A 22,131-nucleotide genomic window follows, 5' to 3' on the forward strand; every position below is an offset into this window, starting at 1 on the left:
TCCGCCTCCCCCCTCCGCCTCCCCCCTCCGCCTCCCCCCTCCGCCTCCCCCCTCCGCCTCCCCCCTCCGCCTCCCCCCTCAGCCTCCCCCTCCGCCTCCCCCCAGCCTCCCGCCTCCCCCCTCCGCCACCCCCCTCCTGCCTCCCCCCAGCCTCCCGCCTCCCCCCTCCGCCTCCCCCTCCCGCCTCCCCCCTCCCCCTCTGCCTCCCCCCTCTGCCTCCCCCCTCTGCCTCCCCCCTCTGCCTCCCCCCTCTGCCTCCCCCCTCTGCCTCCCCCCTCTGCCTCCCCCCTCTGCCTCCCCCCTCTGCTCCCCCCTCTGCCTCCCCCCTCTGCCTCCCCCTCTGCCTCCCCCTCTGCCTCCCCCTCTGCCTCCCCCTCTGCCTCCCCCTCTGCCTCCCCCTCTGCCTCCCCCTCTCCGCCTCCCCCCTCCGCCTTCCCCCCTCCGCCACCCCCCTCCCGCCTCCCCCCAGCCTCCCGCCTCCCCCCTCCGCCTCCCCCTCCCGCCTCCCCCCTCCGCCTCCCCCTCCCGCCTCCCCCCTGCGCCTCCCCTGCGCCTCCCCCCTGCGCCTCCCCCCTGCGCCTCCCCCCTGCGCCTCCCCCCTGCGCCTCCCCCCTGCGCCTCCCCCCTGCGCCTCCCCCCTGCGCCTCCCCCCTGCGCCTCCCCCCTGCGCCTCCCCCCTGCGCCTCCCCCCTGCGCCTCCCCCCTGCGCCTCCCCCTGCGCCTCCCCCCTGCGCCTCCCCCTGCGCCTCCCCCCTGCGCCTCCCCCCTGCGCCTCCCCCCTGCGCCTCCCCCCTGCGCCTCCCCCCTGCGCCTCCCCCCTGCGCCTCCCCCCTGCGCCTCCCCCCTGCGCCTCCCCCCTGCGCCTCCCCCCTGCGCCTCCCCCCTGCGCCTCCCCCCTGCGCCTCCCCCCTGCGCCTCCCCCCTGCGCCACCCCCCTGCGCCACCCCCTGCGCCTCCCCCCTGCGCCTCCCCCCTGCGCCTCCCCCCTGCGCCTCCCCCCTGCGCCTCCCCCCTGCGCCTCCCCCCTGCGCCTCCCCCCTGCGCCTCCCCCCTGCGCCTCCCCCCTGCGCCTCCCCCCTGCGCCTCCCCCCTCCGCCTCCCCCTCCGCCTCCCCCCTCCGCCTCCCCCCTCCCCCTCTCTGCCTCCCCCCTCTGTCTCCTCCCTCCGCCTCCCCCTCCGCCTCCCCCCTCCGCCTCCCCCCTCCGCCTCCCCCCTCCGCCTCCCGCCTCCCCCCTCCGCCTCCCCACTCCACCCCCCTCTGCCTCCCCCCTCCGCCTCCCCCCTCCGCCTCCCCCCTCCGCCTCCCCCCTCCGCCTCCCCCCTCCGCCTCCCCCCTCCGCCTCCCCCCTCCGCCTCCCCACTCCACCCCCCGCCTCCCCCCTCCGCCTCCCCCTCCGCCTCCCCCCTCCGCCTCCCCCCTCCGCCTCCCCCCTCCGCCTCCCCCCTCCGCCTCCCCCCTCCGCCTCCCCCCTCCGCCTCCCCCCTCCGCCTCCCCCTCCGCCTCCCCCCCCGCCTCCCCCCTCCGCCTCCCGCCTCCCCCCTCCGCCTCCCCCCTCCGCCTCCGCCTCCCCACTCCACCCCCCGCCTCCCCCCTCCGCCTCCCCCCTCCGCCTCCCCCCTCCGCCTCCCCCCTCCGCCTCCCCCCTCCGCCTCCCCCCTCCGCCTCCCCCCTCCGCCTCCCCCCTCCGCCTCCCCCCTCCGCCTCCCCCCTCCGCCTCCCCCCTCCGCCTCCCCCCTCCGCCTCCCCCCTCCGCCTCCCCCCTCCGCCTCCCCCCTCCGCCTCCGCCTCCCCCTCCGCCTCCCCCCTCCGCCTCCCGCCTCCGCCTCCCCCTCCGCCTCCCGCCTCCTCCCTCGGCCTCCCGCCTCCTCCCTCGGCCTCCCGCCTCCTCCCTCGGCCTCCCGCCTCCTCCCTCGGCCTCCCGCCTCCTCCCTCGGCCTCCGCCCCCCGCCTCCTCCCTCGGCCTCCGCCCCCGCCTCCTCCCTCGGCCTCCGCCCCCCGCCTCCCCCTCCGCCTCCCGCTTCCCCCTCCCGCCTCCTCCCTCCACCTCCCCCCTCCGCCTTGCGCCTCCCCCCTCCACCTCCCGCTTCCCCTCCCGCCTCCTCCCTCCGCCTCCTCCCTCCGCCTCCTCCCTCCGCCTCCTCCCTCCGCCTCCCCCTTCTGCCTCCCCCCTCTGCCTCCCGCCTCCGCCTCCCGCCTCCGCCTCCCGCCTCCTCCCTCCGCCTCCCCCCTCCGCCCCCGCCTCCCCCCCTCCCTCCGCCTCCCGCCTCCCGCCTCCGCCTCCCGCCTCCCCCCTCCGCCTCCCCCCCCCCGCCTCCCGCCTCCTCCCTCGGCCTCCCGCCTCCTCCCTCGGCCTCCCGCCTCCTCCCTCGGCCTCCCGCCTCCTCCCTCGGCCTCCCGCCTCCTCCCTCGGCCTCCCGCCTCCTCCCTCGGCCTCCCGCCTCCTCCCTCGGCCTCCCGCCTCCTCCCTCGGCCTCCCGCCTCCTCCCTCGGCCTCCCGCCTCCTCCCTCGGCCTCCCGCCTCCTCCCTCGGCCTCCCGCCTCCTCCCTCGGCCTCCCGCCTCCTCCCTCGGCCTCCCGCCTCCTCCCTCGGCCTCCCGCCTCCTCCCTCGGCCTCCCGCCTCCTCCCTCGGCCTCCCGCCTCCTCCCTCGGCCTCCTCCCTCTGCCTCCCGCCTCCTCCCTCTGCCTCCTCCCTCTGCCTCCCGCCTCCTCCCTCCGCCTCCTCCCCCCTCTGCCTCCCGCCTCCCCCCTCTGCCTCCCGCCTCCCCCCTCTGCCTCCCGCCTCCCCCCTCTGCCTCCCGCCTCCCCCCTCTGCCTCCCGCCTCCCCCCTCTGCCTCCCGCCTCCCCCCTCTGCCTCCCGCCTCCCCCCTCTGCCTCCCGCCTCCCCCCTCTGCCTCCCGCCTCCCCCCTCTGCCTCCCGCCTCCCCCCTCTGCCTCCCGCCTCCCCCCTCTGCCTCCCGCCTCCCCCCTCTGCCTCCCGCCTCCCCCCTCTGCCTCCCGCCTCCCCCTGTGCCTCCTCCCTCCCACCTCTGCCTCCTCCCTCCCACCTCTGCCTCCTCCCTCCCGCCTCTGCCTCCCGCCTCCTCCCTCCCTCCCTCTACTCCCCAGTTTCCCCCTCCAGCTCTCTTTCTCTCTCCTTCATCCTCTCTCCCCCCCCCCCCCCCCCCCTCCTGCGCACCTGCCCCTTCCACCCCCTCCATCTTTGGTCTTTTCGGTGCTGGTTTCTTTCTCATTTGTTTTCCCCTCTATTTTTTGATTTTCTGGTGGGCCTGGAATCTGGGATAAATAGCCTTGTTTGGTGCTCTTTCTATTTTGTGCTGCTTGTCTTTTCCCAAATGGAAATGGTAAAAGAAAATCTTTGTTTTTAGTCTTTCCAATTAAGGGGCAATTTAGTGTGGCCAATCCACCTACCTTGCACATCTTTGGGTTGTGGGGATTGAGACCCACGTGGACACTGGGGAGAATGTGCAAACTCCACATGGATGGTATTGGTATTTTGGTGACCTGAAGAACTTTGGTTTAATGAAATCAGACTGGGTGAAATACGAAGCTGATGGTCAGCCCTTTCTCACAGTGTATCTGCAGTAGCAGTGCCCAGGAATGTCTGGTGCACAGTACCTGTAGTGGCAGTGCCCAGGAATGTGGGCTCTCTTATTAGTTGCAGAACCAGAGTGTTTATAATGCTGTTGCTTTGTGTAGAAATCCGCCTATAATTGAAAAAGAGCTTAATGCTGCTACATGCTGACATTCTTTGTGGCTGACTCAGCCAGTGACACACGTGGTAAGGTGCAGCTTAGGCTGTAACATGACGTCTATTTGCACAGCTTAGGGCCTTAAAAAGCAGGGATTGACTCGGATTCCAAGTAAGAAGACGTTTGCAGAAGGAGGAAAGTAAGGGAGGAAGTAAAAATGCCAAACAGCGTAATGTGGTATTAAACTCAGACCTCTTAAAGAGACATGGTCCTAATCTAAAGCAATAATGAGAGCCACCGATGAAAATCCTAGGTGGTGGACGGCGCCAGTCTCTCAAACCTTTGGCAATGCCAGTTGTCACATTGGTGTGCAGGAGTTGCCCAGGATGACGAAAGGTGCTTCACCCTCAGTGGAACTCTTGTCCAGTGTGGAATCTCTTCGAATGCCAGAGCCCTATAACAGTGGGCCGCACTCTGCCAACACTTGCACCAGAGAAATGACCTACTGCTATGTCGTTTACAGGAATCCAGTGTCATTTAGCATATTTGCATTTCCCTTCCTTTTCTACTTTTAAAAAAAAAAATGAAATTCGGCTCCACCCGTTGAAAATTAAAAGCAGACTGAGCATTGTTTGGTGTTGATGTTGGGAGGTCATTGTCCCCCACTGCCTGCCCCACCCTCCGATTTATTATTTTGCTTTGACAGCACAACACCTCTGGCCCAGTCTTAGACTTAACAATAAGAATGTTCGTTTGTATGGCACCATTAACACATCAAAATATCCCAAGGCATTTTCAGGGTAGGTCGGAAATTAGGAAGCAGATAAAGAACCCAAGTAATCAAAGCCTTCAAAGCACCTGTGAACCTGACTCATGAGAAATGTCTAAACAAAGGTCCCTTATAGCTCCTTTCCCATCTTTTCCCAACAACACCACATTTTTTTTTGTGCCATTCCTTTCTCCTCCCTCAAAGGCACTGGCTCCTTGCTGGAAAAATCCCCCTGGTTTCTCTCCTGAACCGTGCCACGGTGAGATTCAACACCGATGAGTGTCAGCAGGTTTTACAGTTGTTGAGCTGAATCGTGTCCCACCTAGTTGAACATGTCCCCTTGAACATGTTACTAGATTCAAGGTGCTACATTAATGCAATATGTTATTCACAAGTTCGCTTTCATTGGTTCACCACTGGGGTGAGATTGAGGGAAAGAAAGTAGAAAATAGCACAATTCTAGAATAAAAATGAAAATACACAGACCAGTAGCTATCTGTAAACAGTGATTTGACATGGCAGGCCCATTATTATAATACACTTCAGGGAAAATCGATGGAAGTTACAACATGGAAATAGGCTATTTCTAATGAGCCCAGTATTTACCCAAATTCCACTCTCACCATTAGCTCTGTTCGGTCTTCGACTTGACACATTGTCATCTGTAAACAGCCTCAAACTTGGGAGAATGGAGGGGAAATATTGATGATACCTTGTTTTTTCAACAGGTAGATGATGCCATGCTGATGTTTGACAAGACGACCAATCGACACCGAGGTAAGCGTCTGGTTTGCGGTGCGTTTCGCACTGTTTTGCGGAGGTACTGTTTTGTGGAGACCGATTTGCACAGCCAATGCAGTCTCATGGATCCCACACGTGGCTCTTGTATCATTCACACCTATTTATACTATCCAGTTTATACTTCTTTGATTTACACTGAAAATTGTGCCTGTGGTTGTTTATTTACATAGTCAGGAGAGAGAGCACGTAGGTAATGGAGAGAGAAAGAGAGAGGAAGCATGGTTAAAAAAAAAAGGAGAGATATAGAGCAGATGGAAAAGAGAAAGAGAGAGCAATAATGTGTTATCTGCTCCCTCTGGCAGTGCATGCACCATCTAATGATTGGAAAAAGATGACTGGTGACAGGCGTATTATTAACTAATACAGATACAGTGAGGCTGATGATGTTGCATTCTTATGACTGATGTTTTTATTAACATCAGTGACCCTGAGCGCCTCTGCAAAATGTACAAGTCCAATATTACACAAACTCAGTTTTTAAAAAAAACACGACTGATTAGAAATTGACATTCTTGCATTGTTGACATTAAAGAGTGAATACCTCAAATTAAAGTCTGCAGCAACTCATGGCATCGTAGCCTTTAGGCAGATGGTTAAAAATCTATAGTGTCAGCATGCTTGATGATACTTTTGGTAGAAGAGAGCTGTGTAAGTTAGATGGTTCCAGCTTAGTTACCTGGTATGTGCTGGTTTCGCCGACTTCGGCTGGCAGTGGTTATAGAAGTAGTGACTCCAGTGGAAGAAACTAGCATGCATTTATATAGCACCATTCATTTTTTAAATATAAATTTAGAGTACCCAATTATTTCTTTCCAATTAAGGGGCAATTTAGTGTGGCCAGTCTACCTATCCTGCACATCTTTTGGGTTGTAGAGGTGAGACCTACGCAGACATGGGGAGAATGTGGAAACTCCACACGGACAGTGACCCAGGATCGAACCCGGATCCTCGGCGCCGTGAGGCAGCAGGGCTGATCACTGTGCCACCCTATATAGCGCCATTCATGACCTCTCTGAAATGTCCTTGCTAATGACACCCATATCCTAAGACTGAATAATAAAAACATGTATTGCAGAAGAAAGGGACTTGCTGTCAAAGGTTTTCATCTGGTACTCATCAGGACAGACACAAGAATGCCAAACTTCAAAGGGAGCAACAAATTGCCCAGGAAGGGGAAGGCTTTGCAAAATTTTGAACAACCAGTGAAGCTAACTACTTCATGTCACTACTAGCGCAGTAGTGGTGTTCTCTATCAACAGGACGCTACTGTGAAGCTAAAAGGACATTCTGACAATCACACTAACAAGTGATGTGTTTGAATTTCAGTGCTGGTGTGATACCAGGTATATCCACCATGCGTCCCAATGACTGGCGGATCATATCAAGTAGCATGCCCCTTTGGCTATTCGCAATATGCAGTGTACTGACCGTACTCAACCACCCCGTGTTTGCCAAACCCAGAACTTAATGTTTAACATTGGAAGCGATTGTACTTACTGAAGAATCCTGTTGCTTCACAGCGCCAGGGTCCCAGGTTCAATTCCCGCTTGGGTCACTGTCTGTGTGGAGTCAGCACGTTCTCCCCGTGTCTGCGTGGGTTTCCTTCGGGTGCTCCAGTTTCCTCCCACAAGTCCCGAAAGACGTGCTTGTTCGGTGAATTGGACATTCTGAATTCTCCCTCTGTGTACCCGAACAGGCGCCGGAGTGTGGCGACAAGGGGCTTTTCACAGTAACTTCATTGCAGTGTTAATGTAAGCCTACTTGTGACAATAATAAAGATTATAAGTATGCTAAGAATTACACTAACAGTCAGTTTTAGGATTACTGGACTCAATGTGGCTCACTTACCCTTGCTAGAAGCTACATTTATTCATATGCAGGGACCTGACTGCTGCACGCAAAAGGAACATGACAAGGTATCGCTCCTGTTTTGAATCATAAACCTGGGAACAGTAGTTCCCTGGTGCATTTTCCATGGCATGCCTTGACCAATCAGAGTTGACTTGTTAACCAATTGGCACCCTTTTCTCATGCAGCATAAATTGTTGCTGAAATTCTGCCTCCTTGCATTTGTCCTGATGAGTGCAAGATGGAAAGCTTCGACAGCATGGCTCTCTTATTTTCAGCAATGCACAAGTTGTATATTATCCAACAGCTAGACAACAACAGGAACAAGAACCCTGACTGACAGCTAACATTTTTTTCCCCCAGCCTCCCCTTCCCCACACATACCCTCTCTCCTTTTGCCTGCACAATGATGCTGAAACCAGGTCTCGCATTCCTGCCACTGAAACCTACTTGACTCAGCCGAGATCCAGAAATGGACCTAGATTTTCTTGGTCAGTTTTACATTGGGCTCGGTGTGTACGCAAATGTGGTGGGGGGAAGCGAAGGAGTGTTGTCTCCAGAACCTCTGTCGAATGATTTGAATCATCCGCTGGTGCCAGTGTTTGCCACTGGAATCTTACCGCAGGCAAGGGTGAATTCTGGCAGAGGCGGAGTAAATTTTCAAAGCTCCAGTGGACATTGAAGGAAGTTGGGACTGTTTAGCAGTTCCAAAAAGAAGTTGAATTGAATCTGGAATCGAGTAGTGCTTAAGAAGGAAGCAAGTGCTTTATTAGAGGTGTGCAGATGGGAATTATAGTTCCAGCAGCTACAGGTTTGGTGTTGAACTCTTATTCGTTGACTAATAATGATGTGACCAGTTGTTCTTTTTTTGAGATACCATGCTAGGAGGCATGGTGGCGTCGGATCATTGTCCATGTGGAGTTTGCACATTCTCCCTGTGTCTTGGTGGGTCTGACCCACACAACCCAAAGATGTGCAGGGTAGGTGAATTGGCCACGCTAAATTGCCCTTAATTGGGAAAAAAAAGAATTGGGTACTAAAAAAATTTTCAATGAGGTGCCATGCCCACTTTGAGGTTCCTAGACAAGGGGTTCCCATTTCTTTGATCAGCCACCATAAGATGGGAGGAAGATGGGCTGAATCTCTGGATGGATGTGTGTTGAGAGGATTTTCCACTGATCTTTTGCTAAAGTACTTGGGGCTGATCAGGAGGACCCACTGACCAAGCGGATTTGTAGCAATAATATGTATTTGCTTCACCTCTATTCATGACAATATATTCCCTCCCCTCAGCTGTTCAGTGGAGGTGTATTTCCTATTCAGATCCAATCATGTCCCCTGCAGTAAGTTAGTAGGAGTAATATTCGGCTTGGTGACAAAAGGAAGAAAAAAAACTTGCATTTCAACAAACATTCATAACCACAAGCATCCTGAAGAACTTGACAGCCAACTGGAATATTAGCCAAGTTGTGAAGAGTCTGCAAGATACATTTAAGTAAATGAGCAAAAGATTTGGGATATGGAACATAATGTGGGAAGATGTGAGGTTATCCACTTTGGTAGGAAGAATAGAAAAACAAAATATTTAAATTGAGAGTGTCTATAGTTGCTGTGGTACAGAGGAGTCCCGGTGTCTTTACCTGTCATGAACCGCAAGTTAACATGCAGGTACAGCAAGTGGTTAGGAAGATAAATAGAATGTTGGCCATTATTGCAAAGGAGATGGAATATAAAAGGAGGGAAGTCTTGCTACAACTGTGCCATGCATCAGTGTGACCACAGTTGGAGTACTGTGTACAGTTTTGGTCTCCTTGCTTAAGGAGTGATAGCTTGCATTGGAAGCAATTCAGAGCATTGGAAGCAATTCAGAGAAGGTTTACTAGGTTGATCCCTGGGATGAGGAAAGGTTGAGCCAATACTCTAAGTTTAGAAGAATGAGAGGTGATCTTATTGAAGCATGATGGGTTCTCTGGGGGGGTTGGCATAATAGATGTTAAAAGGATGTTTCCGTTCTTTAGGGAATCTAGAACTTGGGGGAACAGTTTCAAAATAATAGATCTCCCATTTAAGCAAGTGATGGGGTGAAATTTCTTCCGAGTGTTGTTAATCTTTGGAATTCTGTTCCCCACAGAGCACCGGAGGATAGATCCTTGAATTTATTCAAAGTTGAATTAGGTATTTTTTGATCTATAAGGGGGTCCAGGATTATGAGGGCAGACAGGTGTTCAGGCCATTAGATGATAAGCCATGATATTATTGAGTGGCTGAGCAGGCTCAAGGAGGTCAAATGGCCTCCTCATGCTCCGTGCTCTTATATCATTGTTGGTATGTGGGGAAAGTAATTTTACGTACAAACATCTCTCACAACCAGCAGATAATGTCTTTCTGGTGACGTTGGTTGAAAGGTACATATTGATCAGGATGGGAAGATCTGCCCTGCCGTTCCCAATAGTCACAAGGGAACCTGGAGGCACCTTCTTTCAGATGAGATGTTAAACTTTTCAGGTGGACATACAACAACGCAGCACTCTCAGTACTGCATCAGAGTGTCCGCCAGGGTAAGGTACATAAATCTCTGGAGTGGGACTTGAACCCACCACCTTTTGACTCTGAAGTGAAAGCCCTACCTACTGAGCCACATAGGAGTACATAACATACAGTTGGTACCTACTTATTGTTTTCGAGCCAGTGGAAATGTTTTGTGAATAGGTTGGAGAAAGAGAATAAATTGCTTCCTGGCAGAACTAAATGTCGTTTCTGAAAGGGAGCTTGGCACAACTGGATGGGACATGATGTCTGGGACTAAAAGGAAGGAAAAAAAATAGATTTCTAAACAGCTGGATGGATTACAGGGCCCAAACAAAGAGCAGATTGTCAGAGTGAAGCGTTGTATTCTGAGAGAAGCCTGAGATAAAAGCCCCAACTGAATGCTGTCATGTGAGCCCCTAACCTGCTCACTGATTGTTTTCGGTATTCAGCCCAGGTTTCAGCAGCCTTGATCCCAGTATTAATGTAATCCTTTGCTGCTACTGATACTCAATGACTCGAGTTGGCCTGCATTACAGCACTGTGCTTCTGAGGTGCTGCGGGTTTATTTGAATCTTGTAAGCCTTAACCCAGCCCAATCTCTCAGCACTTCCCTGCCCTGGTTCATTCTCCTTTTTCCTTCTCACTCACTCACTTTCACAGAGGAACAGTTCTCTGATATACTGGTTCTCAAGTTTGTGCTCCCTCCCTTCCCTGTCATCCAACTTTCTTCAGTGTCCTCCCTCGCCCATCCCCATCCTCACTCAATTTCCAGCTTCTTAATATTATCTCAGAAATACTTTTGCTGTTGTAGCCGCTGACCTCGGGGCGGTTGCGATACAGGTGTAATATTACTGCAGAACAAGCCAATGGGGGACGGTAAATCAGATCAGAGAGTCCGACAATGACTGAAAAGGATCCATACATCCATGGGCCGATTAACTACTTGGCCCTACCTGCAGTCACACACCCACCCCAACCACTGACGATCACTTTGAGATGGGCAATTTGTGTGTTGGATTCGGCCAAAACTGATAGCAAATCATTTACCCCTAACTTTTCAGTTTCTGATATGCCGTTCCTCTGCGTCCCCTGGAAGCTTTCCCTAACAAACCATCTATCGATTTCAGTCTTCCAAGGCTCTAATTGACTCCAGAATCCACAACCTCTTGGTGGGAAGTTATACATTGCCACCATCCTTTTGAAAAAATGCTTCTAGATTTCCCCCCTGAATAGCCTATCTCCCAGTTTTAAAATTGTGCCGCCTTGTTTTGGTTTCCCCACCAGAATCATTTTATCATTTTGAGCACCTCAATTAGATCATCCATCGTCCTTCTAAACTTGAGGGACCACAGACCAAATTTATTGGTTAATCCAAGCAAACTCCTCCAATGTAAATTTTAAATTCTGCCCCCACCACCTCCGATGCAGGCAACATCCCGTGGTTCCCGGCTGCTCGTGGAGGCTCTTGATGGTGCATGTTGGGAGATCTACATTAGCAGGGTCTCTGTAAGCTGCCAAGGCTACAAAAGCAGAGGCCTGCTCTGGTTTCTCTAATTAGAGAGACAGGCAATTGACTCTTAAAAGTACAAACCACCTCGTTTGCAGAGACTGATGAATTGCTTGTGACAGCCAGTGACTTCACAGTAAATCCGGGCTGGCTAAGCCCAGGACAGACTTGCTGACACCAGACCCTTTGTGTGTGTTTGTGCCTGTGTCTGTGTGTGGGGTGGAGGTGGGTGGGGGAGGTGTTGTGTATGGTGGAGTGCCTTACTCTACATGTAGAACAATGTGGCTTGGAGATTCATGTCTGTTTACAAAATGCCCGATGCTCACTTTAAAGTTCCTTTTTTGCGTAATTTAGTTTGGAAATTTGATCATGGTCCTGCTTGAGGGGGTGGGTCACTGTGTGGTGGGGGTGGGGGGTACAACAAAAAAACATTTTTAAAAAACAAAGAGAGGTTGAACTTGCAAGATGCCTAATTCGATTAAGAGGAGGTGGCAGTGGACCATAAACACTGGTATAGACCTGTTGGGCTGATTGACCAGTTTCTGTGCTCTAAGTCGATGTACCTAAGTATATTAGAATTTAATTTGTGGCTGAATGACAGCTGCTATGCAGTGTTGCAGGTTGGTGGATGGATGGTGGGCAGTCAGCTTTGGAGATGGTGGAATTGGATACGGAGGTCAATTGTGTTTGTGTGTCGAGTAGGAAGGCCCTGGACTCTCCAGTCCTGGCCTGGTTGTTGGGCAGCTGTGCTCTGATATTTAGTTAAGAGGTGGGAGCCCTTTATAAATTGCACAGTAACAACTTTGGTTAATGGAAAACCATCGGCCTAACCAGCCCATTATAGTACAATGAAAATTGCTAGCTAACCACTGGTGCTGTGGAGGCCAAATCATTGAGTGTCTTTAAGACAGAGATAGATAGGTTCTTGATTAATAAGGGGATCAGGGGCTATGGGGAGAAGGCAGGAGAATGGGGATGAGAAAAACATCAGCCATGATTGAATGGCGGAGCAGACTCGATGGGCCGTATGACCTAATTCTGCTGCTATGTCGTCTGGTGTCCATGGTGACACTATTTTAGCCATATGCACTATTTTAGTAGAAAGTATTGCATTCAGTAAAGGTAAATGCTCTTTATACATGTTACGCACACCATTTATGAAATACAGCTTTTTGTTTTCCCATTTTATCAACAAACTATCTAAAAGGTTAAAGTTCTGCTGCATATGCCATGCAAATCTGGACATGGAGGTCGCATTTCAAAAGATCCTTTATTTAAGCTTCAAAATTGCAGCAGATTACATCTGAATTCTTATTTAGCCAGATGTCTGCATTTGGCCTCCATCCTCTTGAGCTAGAGGGTGGATGGGAACCAGCCAAGGCTTCAGCTCCTGACTGCTCTGCAGTTAGTTTCCCGGCTGGACGATGCATATATGTGGTTGTCGGGTGAGAATGGGCTCCGGCTCAGAGATGCCCCTGGTTTCACTGCCAAATCTCTCAGAAGCAAAGATCACTGAATGAAAGAACCAAAAGGCAAGAGATGTTTGATAATCCCCTTGGCATGGTCAAGAATGGAGGGGGATGTAGTGTTGTGGGCATGGAGCAACAATGAACATATAGGGCGCAATTTTCTCTCGAGGATGCAAAGTCCCCTTGCGAGCGCGTTTAGCCGCGTCTATCCGGCACTCACAGTGCCGGGAAACACATGGCTATTTAACGCGAGTCGCATTGGATTTCACGAGGTGTGACAAGCCGGGTAGATCCCGGGAGGGGGTCTCCCGGCTTTCCACGGCCACGCTGTGCCACAGCGAGCTGCTTTTCGGGCTCAGCGTGGCTGTTGGATCGCGCCCATGCATCCAGTGTGGAATGGACCTGCCTTTTGGAACTTAGCACCTCAGCCATCAGGACGCAGAAAGGCACCAGAGTAATTATTATCCTCCGAGGGTTGGGAGTCTTGGAATTCTCTTCTTCAAAAGGTGGTTGAGGCAGAGTCCCTGAATATTTTTAAGGCGGGAGTAGATAGATTCTTGATAATCAAAGGGGTGAAAGGTTATCGGGGGTAGGCAGGAATGTGAAGTTGAGGTTGCAACCAGATCAGCCATGGTCTTATTGAATGGTGGAGCAGGCTTAATGGGCTGAGTGGCCTACCTCTGCTCCTAATTCATATGTTTGTAACCTGTAATAGGGGCCTGACTGGTTCACTGCAGCCCTCCAGAGGGACTCCAACCAGGTCTGGCCTCCAGGTGACTCCAGTCCACACAGTGGTTGCTATGAAAAATGCTCTTTGCAGTAGCCCAGCAATCACCCAGTCATTAGGGAATGATATTAAATGCAACCATGTCCTCAGCTCAAACTTCCAAGAAGAGTGAGCAGTTTTCACATTTAAAAAAAATCATTTTTCTTATCTTAAAAAAAAACGAAAGTAACATCTTAACAAAAGAATCTCTGTTAATTGACCAGCTTGTGGGCACCCAGTGTTTGAAGTCTGGCCTCTATGACCCCTGACCTCCCAGCGACTCAACCCTAGCCCCTGAATACACAGATTACAGCTCCAACCAGCATCACCACATCTGTCGCTGTAATTTAGGAATGAGGCATGCAGCCATGGCAACCTGACTGGAGCTGTCTGTCATTACAATATGTTAACAGCAGGCATGCAGGCCAGGCTTTCTTGTGCAAGCTGGACTTTGCAATTGTCAGGTTAACATAGCAGGACAGATGCACAAATATATAAGCAGAAAGAGACAGAGACATGCAGACACACACACGGGTTGCTAAAAGCTAAGTACTTTCATGTAACAATAGAAAATGTTCCAGTTGTAAGTCGCTTTCTAATTGAAAGAGAGAGCGCTTCTGCTGGAGCATTGACACAGCTGTGGATCAAGAAAGTTCTCTCTGAAATCCCACTCTTGCTGGGTAAGAAAGTACGAATAGCTTTGCATTTAAATAGCGCCTTACACCCAAGGCCGGATTTATGTGGAGTTGGGAAGAACCTGCAGACCTTTTAAAAATGGCGGGCGATACTCGAGACAGAAGTCCCCCCCCCCCCCCACCACCACCTTAATTTCTGATGGATCCAATATTTGCCGGTAGGGGGAAGGGGTCAGCACATAATTCGCACAGGCGGAAAACCCAAACTCAGCCGGGCCGTTTGAACTCGGTACGGAGTTCAAACACACCCCAATTTGGCTGTTGCAAGGGCCTTGCTTTGCCGTGTGGCAGTAAAGAGTTTACACAGTCGCCATAAACACTCCTGAAGGATGGATACGGTCTGCGGCATTCTGGGCATACCTGCACCACGTAGGCTGAAACAGCTCACCACCATCTCCTTGAGCGCAATCACAATGGGAAATAATTGCTGGCCTAGCCAGCAACGCCCATATCCTGTGGGGAAAAAAACTTGTCAGGATCTGAAATTTCTTTTAAATACCCTGCTGTTTAAACTTTTAACCAACATGCCACGGTTGTCATTGGAGTTTTAAAAGAAATCTCCTGGACTGTTTTGATTGGCAGGGTAGAAAACAAGTAGCACCTGGTCTGCATTATGAATACTTGGCTGAGCTTTAAAAGTTATAATTAACGCCACAGTTTTGCGTTCGTTTGGTTGACAACTGAAAGAAGCTATTAAAGGATTAGCTATCTTTGTGGTGTTGGAATAGAAGTTTGTTTTTATAAGACATTAACCATTTGAGATTTTAAAACTTTGAATGGATTTTATACTTTTTTTCACTTATCAAGTATGTACAAGAGAGAACTGTATTAGATTGTTGGGAAGATCATTTCTTTTCATATTCACATGGCTCCTGAGGACTGCCCATGGTGGAAACTAGGGTAAATGGTTGTAGAGTTGGGATGGGCGTGTGAATTGGAGACATGAGGTAGTATGGGGGGGATGTGAGGAGTGAGGGCCTCGGCTGAGTTGTACAGGACCTGACAATTTCTAAAACAACTGGGATGAAGTCTCCGAGAACCTGGCCCCCCAACCAACTTGCCTTGGCATTCACCCACCACGACGGCCACCTACGCTCTGCTTCCAGGAGAGCAGAGCCCAACTCTATCTCATACCTCCCACTTCCCAGAACGAAAATCACACGTTGCAGGGTACCTTTTAACTGAAGCGGGGCCAGCGAGTTGGGAAACTTCCCTCAGTAGCTAAAATCCAGTCCCAAGTGTTTTCCAGTTAGTAGCCTATTTTTGAATCCAGCTCCTGGAGCATTTTCATGCGAAACAAGATCCCCAAAACTATAAATGACCAGTCCATCTGTTTCTGCTGCTATTGGAGGAGGTTTTTTTTTAAATTTATAGTATCCAATTTGTTTTTTTCCAATTGAGGGGCAATTTAGCATGGCCAATCCATCTACCCTGCACATCTTTTTTGGGTTGTGGGGGTGAGACCCACGCAGACACGGGGAGAATGTGCAAACTGAACACGGACAGTGAACCAGGGCCGGGATCGAACCTGGGACTTCGGCGCCGTGAGGCAGCAGTGCTAACCACTGCACCACCGTGCCGCCCTGTGAGGTTGCATTGTTGACTAGGTCACTGGGGAAAGCTCCTTGCTCTAACAGCTGCTTGAACTGTGTCGCGATTGCATGGGTAAATCGGTATAACCCCACCAGGCATTGTGATTGTTCCAAATGGGCCAAGCTGTCACCATCTTGGGTGGCGATCAGTCTCACAGACCTGGAAGGGTTCCATTTTCATAACTGTTGAGTTAGATCAGTTCAGCAGGGCCAGCTCACAATGGGCCTCAGTACCCATGGGCTGCGAAGGAAAATCAGCCAGAGTACCAGCTCCCGCTGCCTGTCTAGTGATTCTCACTGTGTCAGGGGGCTCGGGGCCTGGCTGTAATGCCTCCTCTGTTGAAGATGCCGGTTGGCGATGCTGCAAACAGTCCATACCATGGCTCTCCGATTGGGAATTGTTGACTTGGTTATTTCTATGTGAATCACAAGCTGTTTCTTATATTGACAGAATGACCACACAACCAGTATATTACGCACTAAACTAAACCAAATAACTAAGATGACCTTTACTTAACTTCGGGGTGACCGGCTCTGTGCGGGTGATAAGGCCTTTAAAGATCTGTGTCCATGTGGGTCGGTTGGAAGTCGTCAGGTTTGTCTCGGCTGGGCACGTCCTTCAGGTAGCCATCGCGGGTCCTTGAACTTGTCTGGTTCATAGGCTGCAATTGGTCGCACACAGACCGGTCCAAAAGAGGCCAATCCTTCGGTTTGCAGTTCCTCTTATTCCCCTGGGCTTTTGCGCCCTTTGGGGCGGTACTAACTCCAGATCCAATGGATCGATAAGGTTTTGATCACCGTCATTGATCCTGGCCAATTAGGGGGCGGATACCTCGGTGGCTGGGCGGTCCTAGCTACCATTGTCATAGGCACGTAGGCCTTTCCAAATAAGGGGCAGTGGCACCGGTTAGTCTGCTACTGTTGTAGCTCCTTGATTCAAACTCTATTGTCCTGGGGAAAATGGTGATTGACTCTTAATGGGTACAAGTTTCGGTCCGGTATGGTTTCTTTGCACAATACACGGAGGCTGCGTACTTGTCTGTGTCCAAGTTGACCATAATTCCCATGGTCCTTTGCAGGTGGCCATTTTAGATGGCTACAGAATGGCCAGTGTCAAAACATTAGGGGGTAAATAACGCCTTAAAATAAGTGCCTGTATTGGCTCAGTGGCATGACTGCCCATCTATACCTCCTTGTCCTTGCTTCGCCACCCTTATTCATCTCATCGCCTCTTCCTCTCTCCTTTTGCCCTTTCACAGAGTGACTAGATTTTCAAAAAGCATTGGAAAGGTGGAACTGTGATTTTGTTTTTGGGGGGGGGACTGTGATAATTGACGCCCAATGGCAGGAGCCTGGGGGAAGGGAAGTTGAAGGTAGGAGGTCATAAGATTACATCACCCAGAATATGTGCATCCAAAGTTGGCAAACCCTATCAAGACATCCAATTATTGGAAGACACAGTTACGAAGCACAGGCAATCCCAGCCAGAATCCTCTATTCAGCTCTAACTTCATGGTGCAATGCACAATGGTAAGACCAATCTCCATTTAAAAGGTTGGCTTATTATTTTAATTTGCACATTAGGTTCTAACCATAGATGTTTTCATCCAGAAGCTGGATTTTAAAGCGGTGAACATATCTCATGCGTGGGAGATTTTGTTGCACCCAGAGCTTGAGCAGAAAAGCACGCAATCTTTCAATGAGAAGTTTGGTTAAATGTGCTATGGCTCAACCGAACTTGCATGTCACTTCACTCAGCGCTGATTGGTGCTTTACCAATGAGTGCCGTTTGACTACCTCATCAAGTGCGGATTGTGGATGGCGGATACCTCTGTCAATCCTCTGTTGTCACCCAGAGGCTGATTGCCCCCCTGGCTCTAGATGTTGATGGGAAGGATATCTACATGTAAGGGTGCCTCCCGACGCAGCCACTTAGCGGACAGCGGGTTGGCGGAATTCTTTTTTTCATTTTTAAAGTACCCAATTCATTTTATCCAATTAAGGGGCAATTTAGCATGGCCAATCCACCTACATGCAACATCTTTGGGTTGTGGGGGCGAAACCCACACAAACACGGGGAGATTGTGCAAACTTCACACGGACAGTGACCCAGAGCTGGGATCGAACCTGGGACCTCGGCGCCGTGAGGCAGCAATGCTAACCACTGCGCCACGTGCTGCCTTGGGTTGGCGGAATTCTGATTCCTGGCGTGCGGTGCAGCACGAGAAAGGTTTTTGGAGGTTTTACCAACAGTAAATATTACGCAAGGGGCAGATTAGCGGGGAGCGGACTCGGGGAAGCCGTAAACCAGGATGTTTAAGCAATTTTGAGAAACCTGTCGGGGCGCCACCAGGGAGTTTGGTGGAAAACTGGGACTGTTGCGGCAAAACCGGGAATCCTGGTCACCCACCCTATCACAGTCTCTGTGTACCCTTTGCCGGTTTTCCCCTCATTCCCTGCTTTTAAAAAATATTTTTTTTAAATTTAGAGTACCAATTATTTTTTTTCCAATTAAGGGGCAATTCCGCGTGGCCAATCCACCTAATCTGCACATCTTTGGGTTGTGGGGGTGAAACCCACACAGACACTGGGAGAATGTGTAAACTCCACACGGACAGTGACTTGGGGCTTAATCGAACCCGGGTCCTCAGTGCTGTGAGGTAGCAGTGCTAACCACTGCTGCTCTCCCTCATTCCCTGTTAACAGCTATACATATGCCCTCTCCCGGTGCCTGGTCGAGCTCGGGGTTTGTCGAGTGGGATATTGTTTGGGTGGCTCTTTCAGTTGACACGTTCTCAAGTTGTGTAGTGAGTGGATTGTTATACCAGGAAAAGATCAGTACGTCACTTTGTTTGGTCTCTTGTGTCGTGCAGCAGGATCTGGGTGTGGGTGTAAGTGAACTGTGAGCTTAGCCCTGCCCCGCACACTGCTCCAGGTCTGTACTGGCTGGTAGACTGTCAGGGTAGGCATTTGAATTTGATGCCTGGTTATTGATTATGCCGGGCTCTGCTCTCAGATTTTCACTGCTTTGAATAATTTCATGGTGCATAATTACTTGTGAGTACTCCCACGCCTGTTATTTCAAAGTGTTCGAGGCTGCTTGTTCCCATTTCCACAGTTTAAGACGTGACTTTTACAGATTTCCCTCCTCTGGATCAGAAGTTGATGGAAATTTACATGTGGCCGGTGGTACCTCAATCAAATACCCTTTCTTGCCATACCTGTGCCAGATCTTTAGAGACTGATTCCATTTAATCCCAAACCCATGTGTTTCCCAGAGAATGTTTACGCCACAGAAGGAGGCCATTTGGCCCGTTATTCCCATGTCAGCTCTTTACAAGAGCAACTCCGCTTGCCCCACTTTCCCAACCTTTTCCTTGCAGCCCTGCAATCTTATTTCTCTTCAGATAATTGTCCAGTTCTCTCTGGAAAGCAGTGATTGAATCTGCCTTCATCACACCAGACCCTAACCACTCGCTGGGTAAAAATGGTTTCTCCTCATGTCGTCATTGCTTCTTAATCACCTTAAATTGGTGGCCTCTGTTTCTTGATCCTTTTGCCAATGGGGGAACAGTTTCTCTCTATCTACTTTGTCTTGGCCTCTCATGAGTTTGAACACCTCCATCAGATCTCCTCTTAATCTTCTCTTCTCCAAGGAGAGCGCCCCAGCTTCCCCAATCTATCCGCGTATCCATTCCTCATCTCTGGAACCATTCTCCTTGACTTTTTCTGCACTCCCTCTCTAATGATATAATCTCCTTCCCAGAGTGGGCTGCCTGGAACTGGACAAAATACTCCAGAATTCGCCAAGGCTCCTTCAACAACATTTCCCAGCCCCACGACTGCTACCATCTAAAAGGACATGGGCAGCAGCTTTTTTTTAAATACATTTAGAATACCCAATTATTATTTTTTTCCTATTAAGGGACAATTTAGTGGGGCCAATCCACCTAACCTGCACATCTTTGGGTTGTGGGGGTGAAACCATAAGCAGAAATAAGAAGAATGTGCAAACTCCACATGGACAGTGACCCGGGGCCGGGATTGAACCCGGGTCCTCAGTGAAGGGGAGCAGACTCATGGGAACACCACCACTCCATGTTCCCCTTCAAGCCACTCACTGTCCTGAATCGTCTGTTGCTATGTCAAATTCCTGGAACTCCCTCCCTAACAGCAATGCGGGAGCACCTACACCACATGGACTGCAGTGGTTCAAGAAGACAGCTCACCACTGCCTTCTCAAGGGCAATTCGGGATGGGAAATAAATGCCCATATCCCATGAACGTTTTATCACAACTTCCTTGCTATTGTACTTTCTATGCCTCTATTTATAAAGTTCATGATCCCATACATTTTATTCACTATGTTCTCAACCTGTCCTGTCACCTTCAATGCTCATTTGCACCCAGGTCCCTTTGCTCTTGCATGTTGTACTGTTTGTTTTATATCGCCTATCCTTGTTCTTCCTACCAGAATGAATCACTTCATATTTTTCTCCAATTAAATTTCATCTGCCACGTGCCCGCCCCATCTTACCTGTCTCTTTTTTTTTTTATTGAGGCATTTAGAATTTTAACATTCAACATATTAACATTCTAAATAACATTCCGACACGTGCAAAAACCCCACAGTAACATACCCAACTTTCCCCCCCCCCCCCCCCCCCCCACCCTAACTACCCAGATATTAGATTCCCTGCCCTTATTCTCCTCTTCCATGCCTCTCTCTCTCTCTTCCCCCCCCCCCCCCCCAAACTTCTGCTGACAGTCAGTTTTCCTTAAAGAAGGCGATGAACAGCTGCCACCTCAACGAACCGCTGTATTGAACCCCTTAAGGCGAACTTAATCTTCTCTAGCCTGAGAAACTGCCATGACATGACATCTGCGAATCCCTGCCAAAATCCCCTCCGCTTCGCACATGCCCAAAACATATGTACATGATTTGCCGGACTTCCCCACACCTGTCCTCCACCTCCTCAAAAAACGTACACATCCGGGCCACAGTCATATTAGCCCCGTGGACCACCGTGAACTGGATCAGGCTAAGCCTGGCACACGACGAGGATGCATTGGTTCTTTTCAGGGCCTCCTCCCATAGCCCGACTTCCAACTCCCCCCGCAACTTGTCTTCCCACTTCCTCTTCACCTCCCCAATTGGGACCCCTTCCCACTCCATCAATTCCTTATATATTTCTGAGACCCTCCCCTCCCCAACCCCTGTTTTTGACATCACCTTATCCTGTAGTCGTCTTGGAGGGAGGCGAGGGAGGTTCGGGACCCTGCCTCCGAACAAAATCCCATACGTGCAGGTACCGGAAGCCGTTCCCACCCGGCAACTCAAACTCCTCCTCTAGCTTCCCCCGGCTTGGGAAACCCACCTCAATGAACAGATCCCCAAATCTCTCAATCCCTGCCCGCTGCCACCTCCTAAACCCCCATCCAGCCCCCCGGGAGCAAACCGGTGATTGTCACAGACGCCCCCACACCGACGCCCCTCCAGTCTCATATGCTGCCTCCATTGCCCCCACACTCTCAGGGCTGTCACTACCATTGGGCTTGTGGAGTACCGAGCCAGCGAGAACAGCAGAGGTGCCGTTAACAGAGCATCCAGACTCGTTCCTTTACAAGATGTCGCCTCTACCCGCTCCCAACCGACCCTCCCCCACGACCCACTTCCTAACCATCGAAATATTAGCCGCCCAGTAATAATTAATAACGTTTGGAAGGGCCAAGCCGCCCTCCCGCTCAAGAAGGACCTTCTTCACACTCGGGGCTTTCCCGGCCCATATCAAACCCGAGATCGCCGCGTTCATTTTCCTTAAAAAAACAAACTTTGGGGATTAAGATTGTGAGACACTGAAACACACAAACAGCAATCTCGGGAGGACTATCAATTTCACAGTCTGTACCCTCCCCGCCAATGACAACGGGAGCACGTCCCACCTGCGGAAGTCCCCTTTCATTTGCTCAATCACCCTGCCCAAATTTAGTTTATGAAGCTGACCCCAGTCCCTTGCCATCTGAATCCCCAGGTACCTAAAACTCCTTCCGACCACTTTGAACAGCATCTCCCTCAGTCTCCTCTCCTGCCCCCTTGCCGGATCGCGAAGACCCCGCTCTTGCTCATGTTTAGTTTGTAGCCGGAGAATAGGCCAAATTCCTCCAGTATTCCCATAATTCCTGCAATCCTTCCCAACGAGTCTATTATGTACAGGAGCAAATCGTCCGCATAGAGCGAGACCCTCTGCTCCACTATCCCCCGCCAAATGTTTGATGCCCTCAGCGCCATTGCCAAAGGCTCTGTGGCCAGGGCAAACAGTAGTGGGAGAGTGGGCACCCCTGCCTTGTCCCCTGCACAGACTAAAATACTCTGACCGGACCCGGTTGGTCCTTGCATTCACCACCGGTGCCTGATAAAGCAACCAGACCCAATGCACAAATCCCTGCCCGAACCCTCCCAGGA

General features: G+C 51.4%; 1 protein-coding gene across 1 annotated transcript in view; it reads left to right on the forward strand.

Moving 5' to 3' along the window:
• LOC140409255 (RNA-binding protein Musashi homolog 1-like) overlaps positions 1–22,131 on the forward strand; it is a 210,144-nt gene that overhangs the window by 147,365 nt on the left and 40,648 nt on the right. Inside the window, exons 7-8 of the mRNA XM_072497598.1 lie at positions 5,190–5,314; positions 18,693–18,711. Of these exons, the coding sequence (XP_072353699.1) occupies positions 5,190–5,314; positions 18,693–18,711 (144 nt within the window). The remainder of the gene's footprint in view (positions 1–5,189; positions 5,315–18,692; positions 18,712–22,131) is intronic.

The sequence above is a fragment of the Scyliorhinus torazame genome, chromosome 1 (genome assembly GCF_047496885.1).
Source record: "Scyliorhinus torazame isolate Kashiwa2021f chromosome 1, sScyTor2.1, whole genome shotgun sequence".
Classification (NCBI taxonomy): domain Eukaryota; kingdom Metazoa; phylum Chordata; class Chondrichthyes; order Carcharhiniformes; family Scyliorhinidae; genus Scyliorhinus; species Scyliorhinus torazame.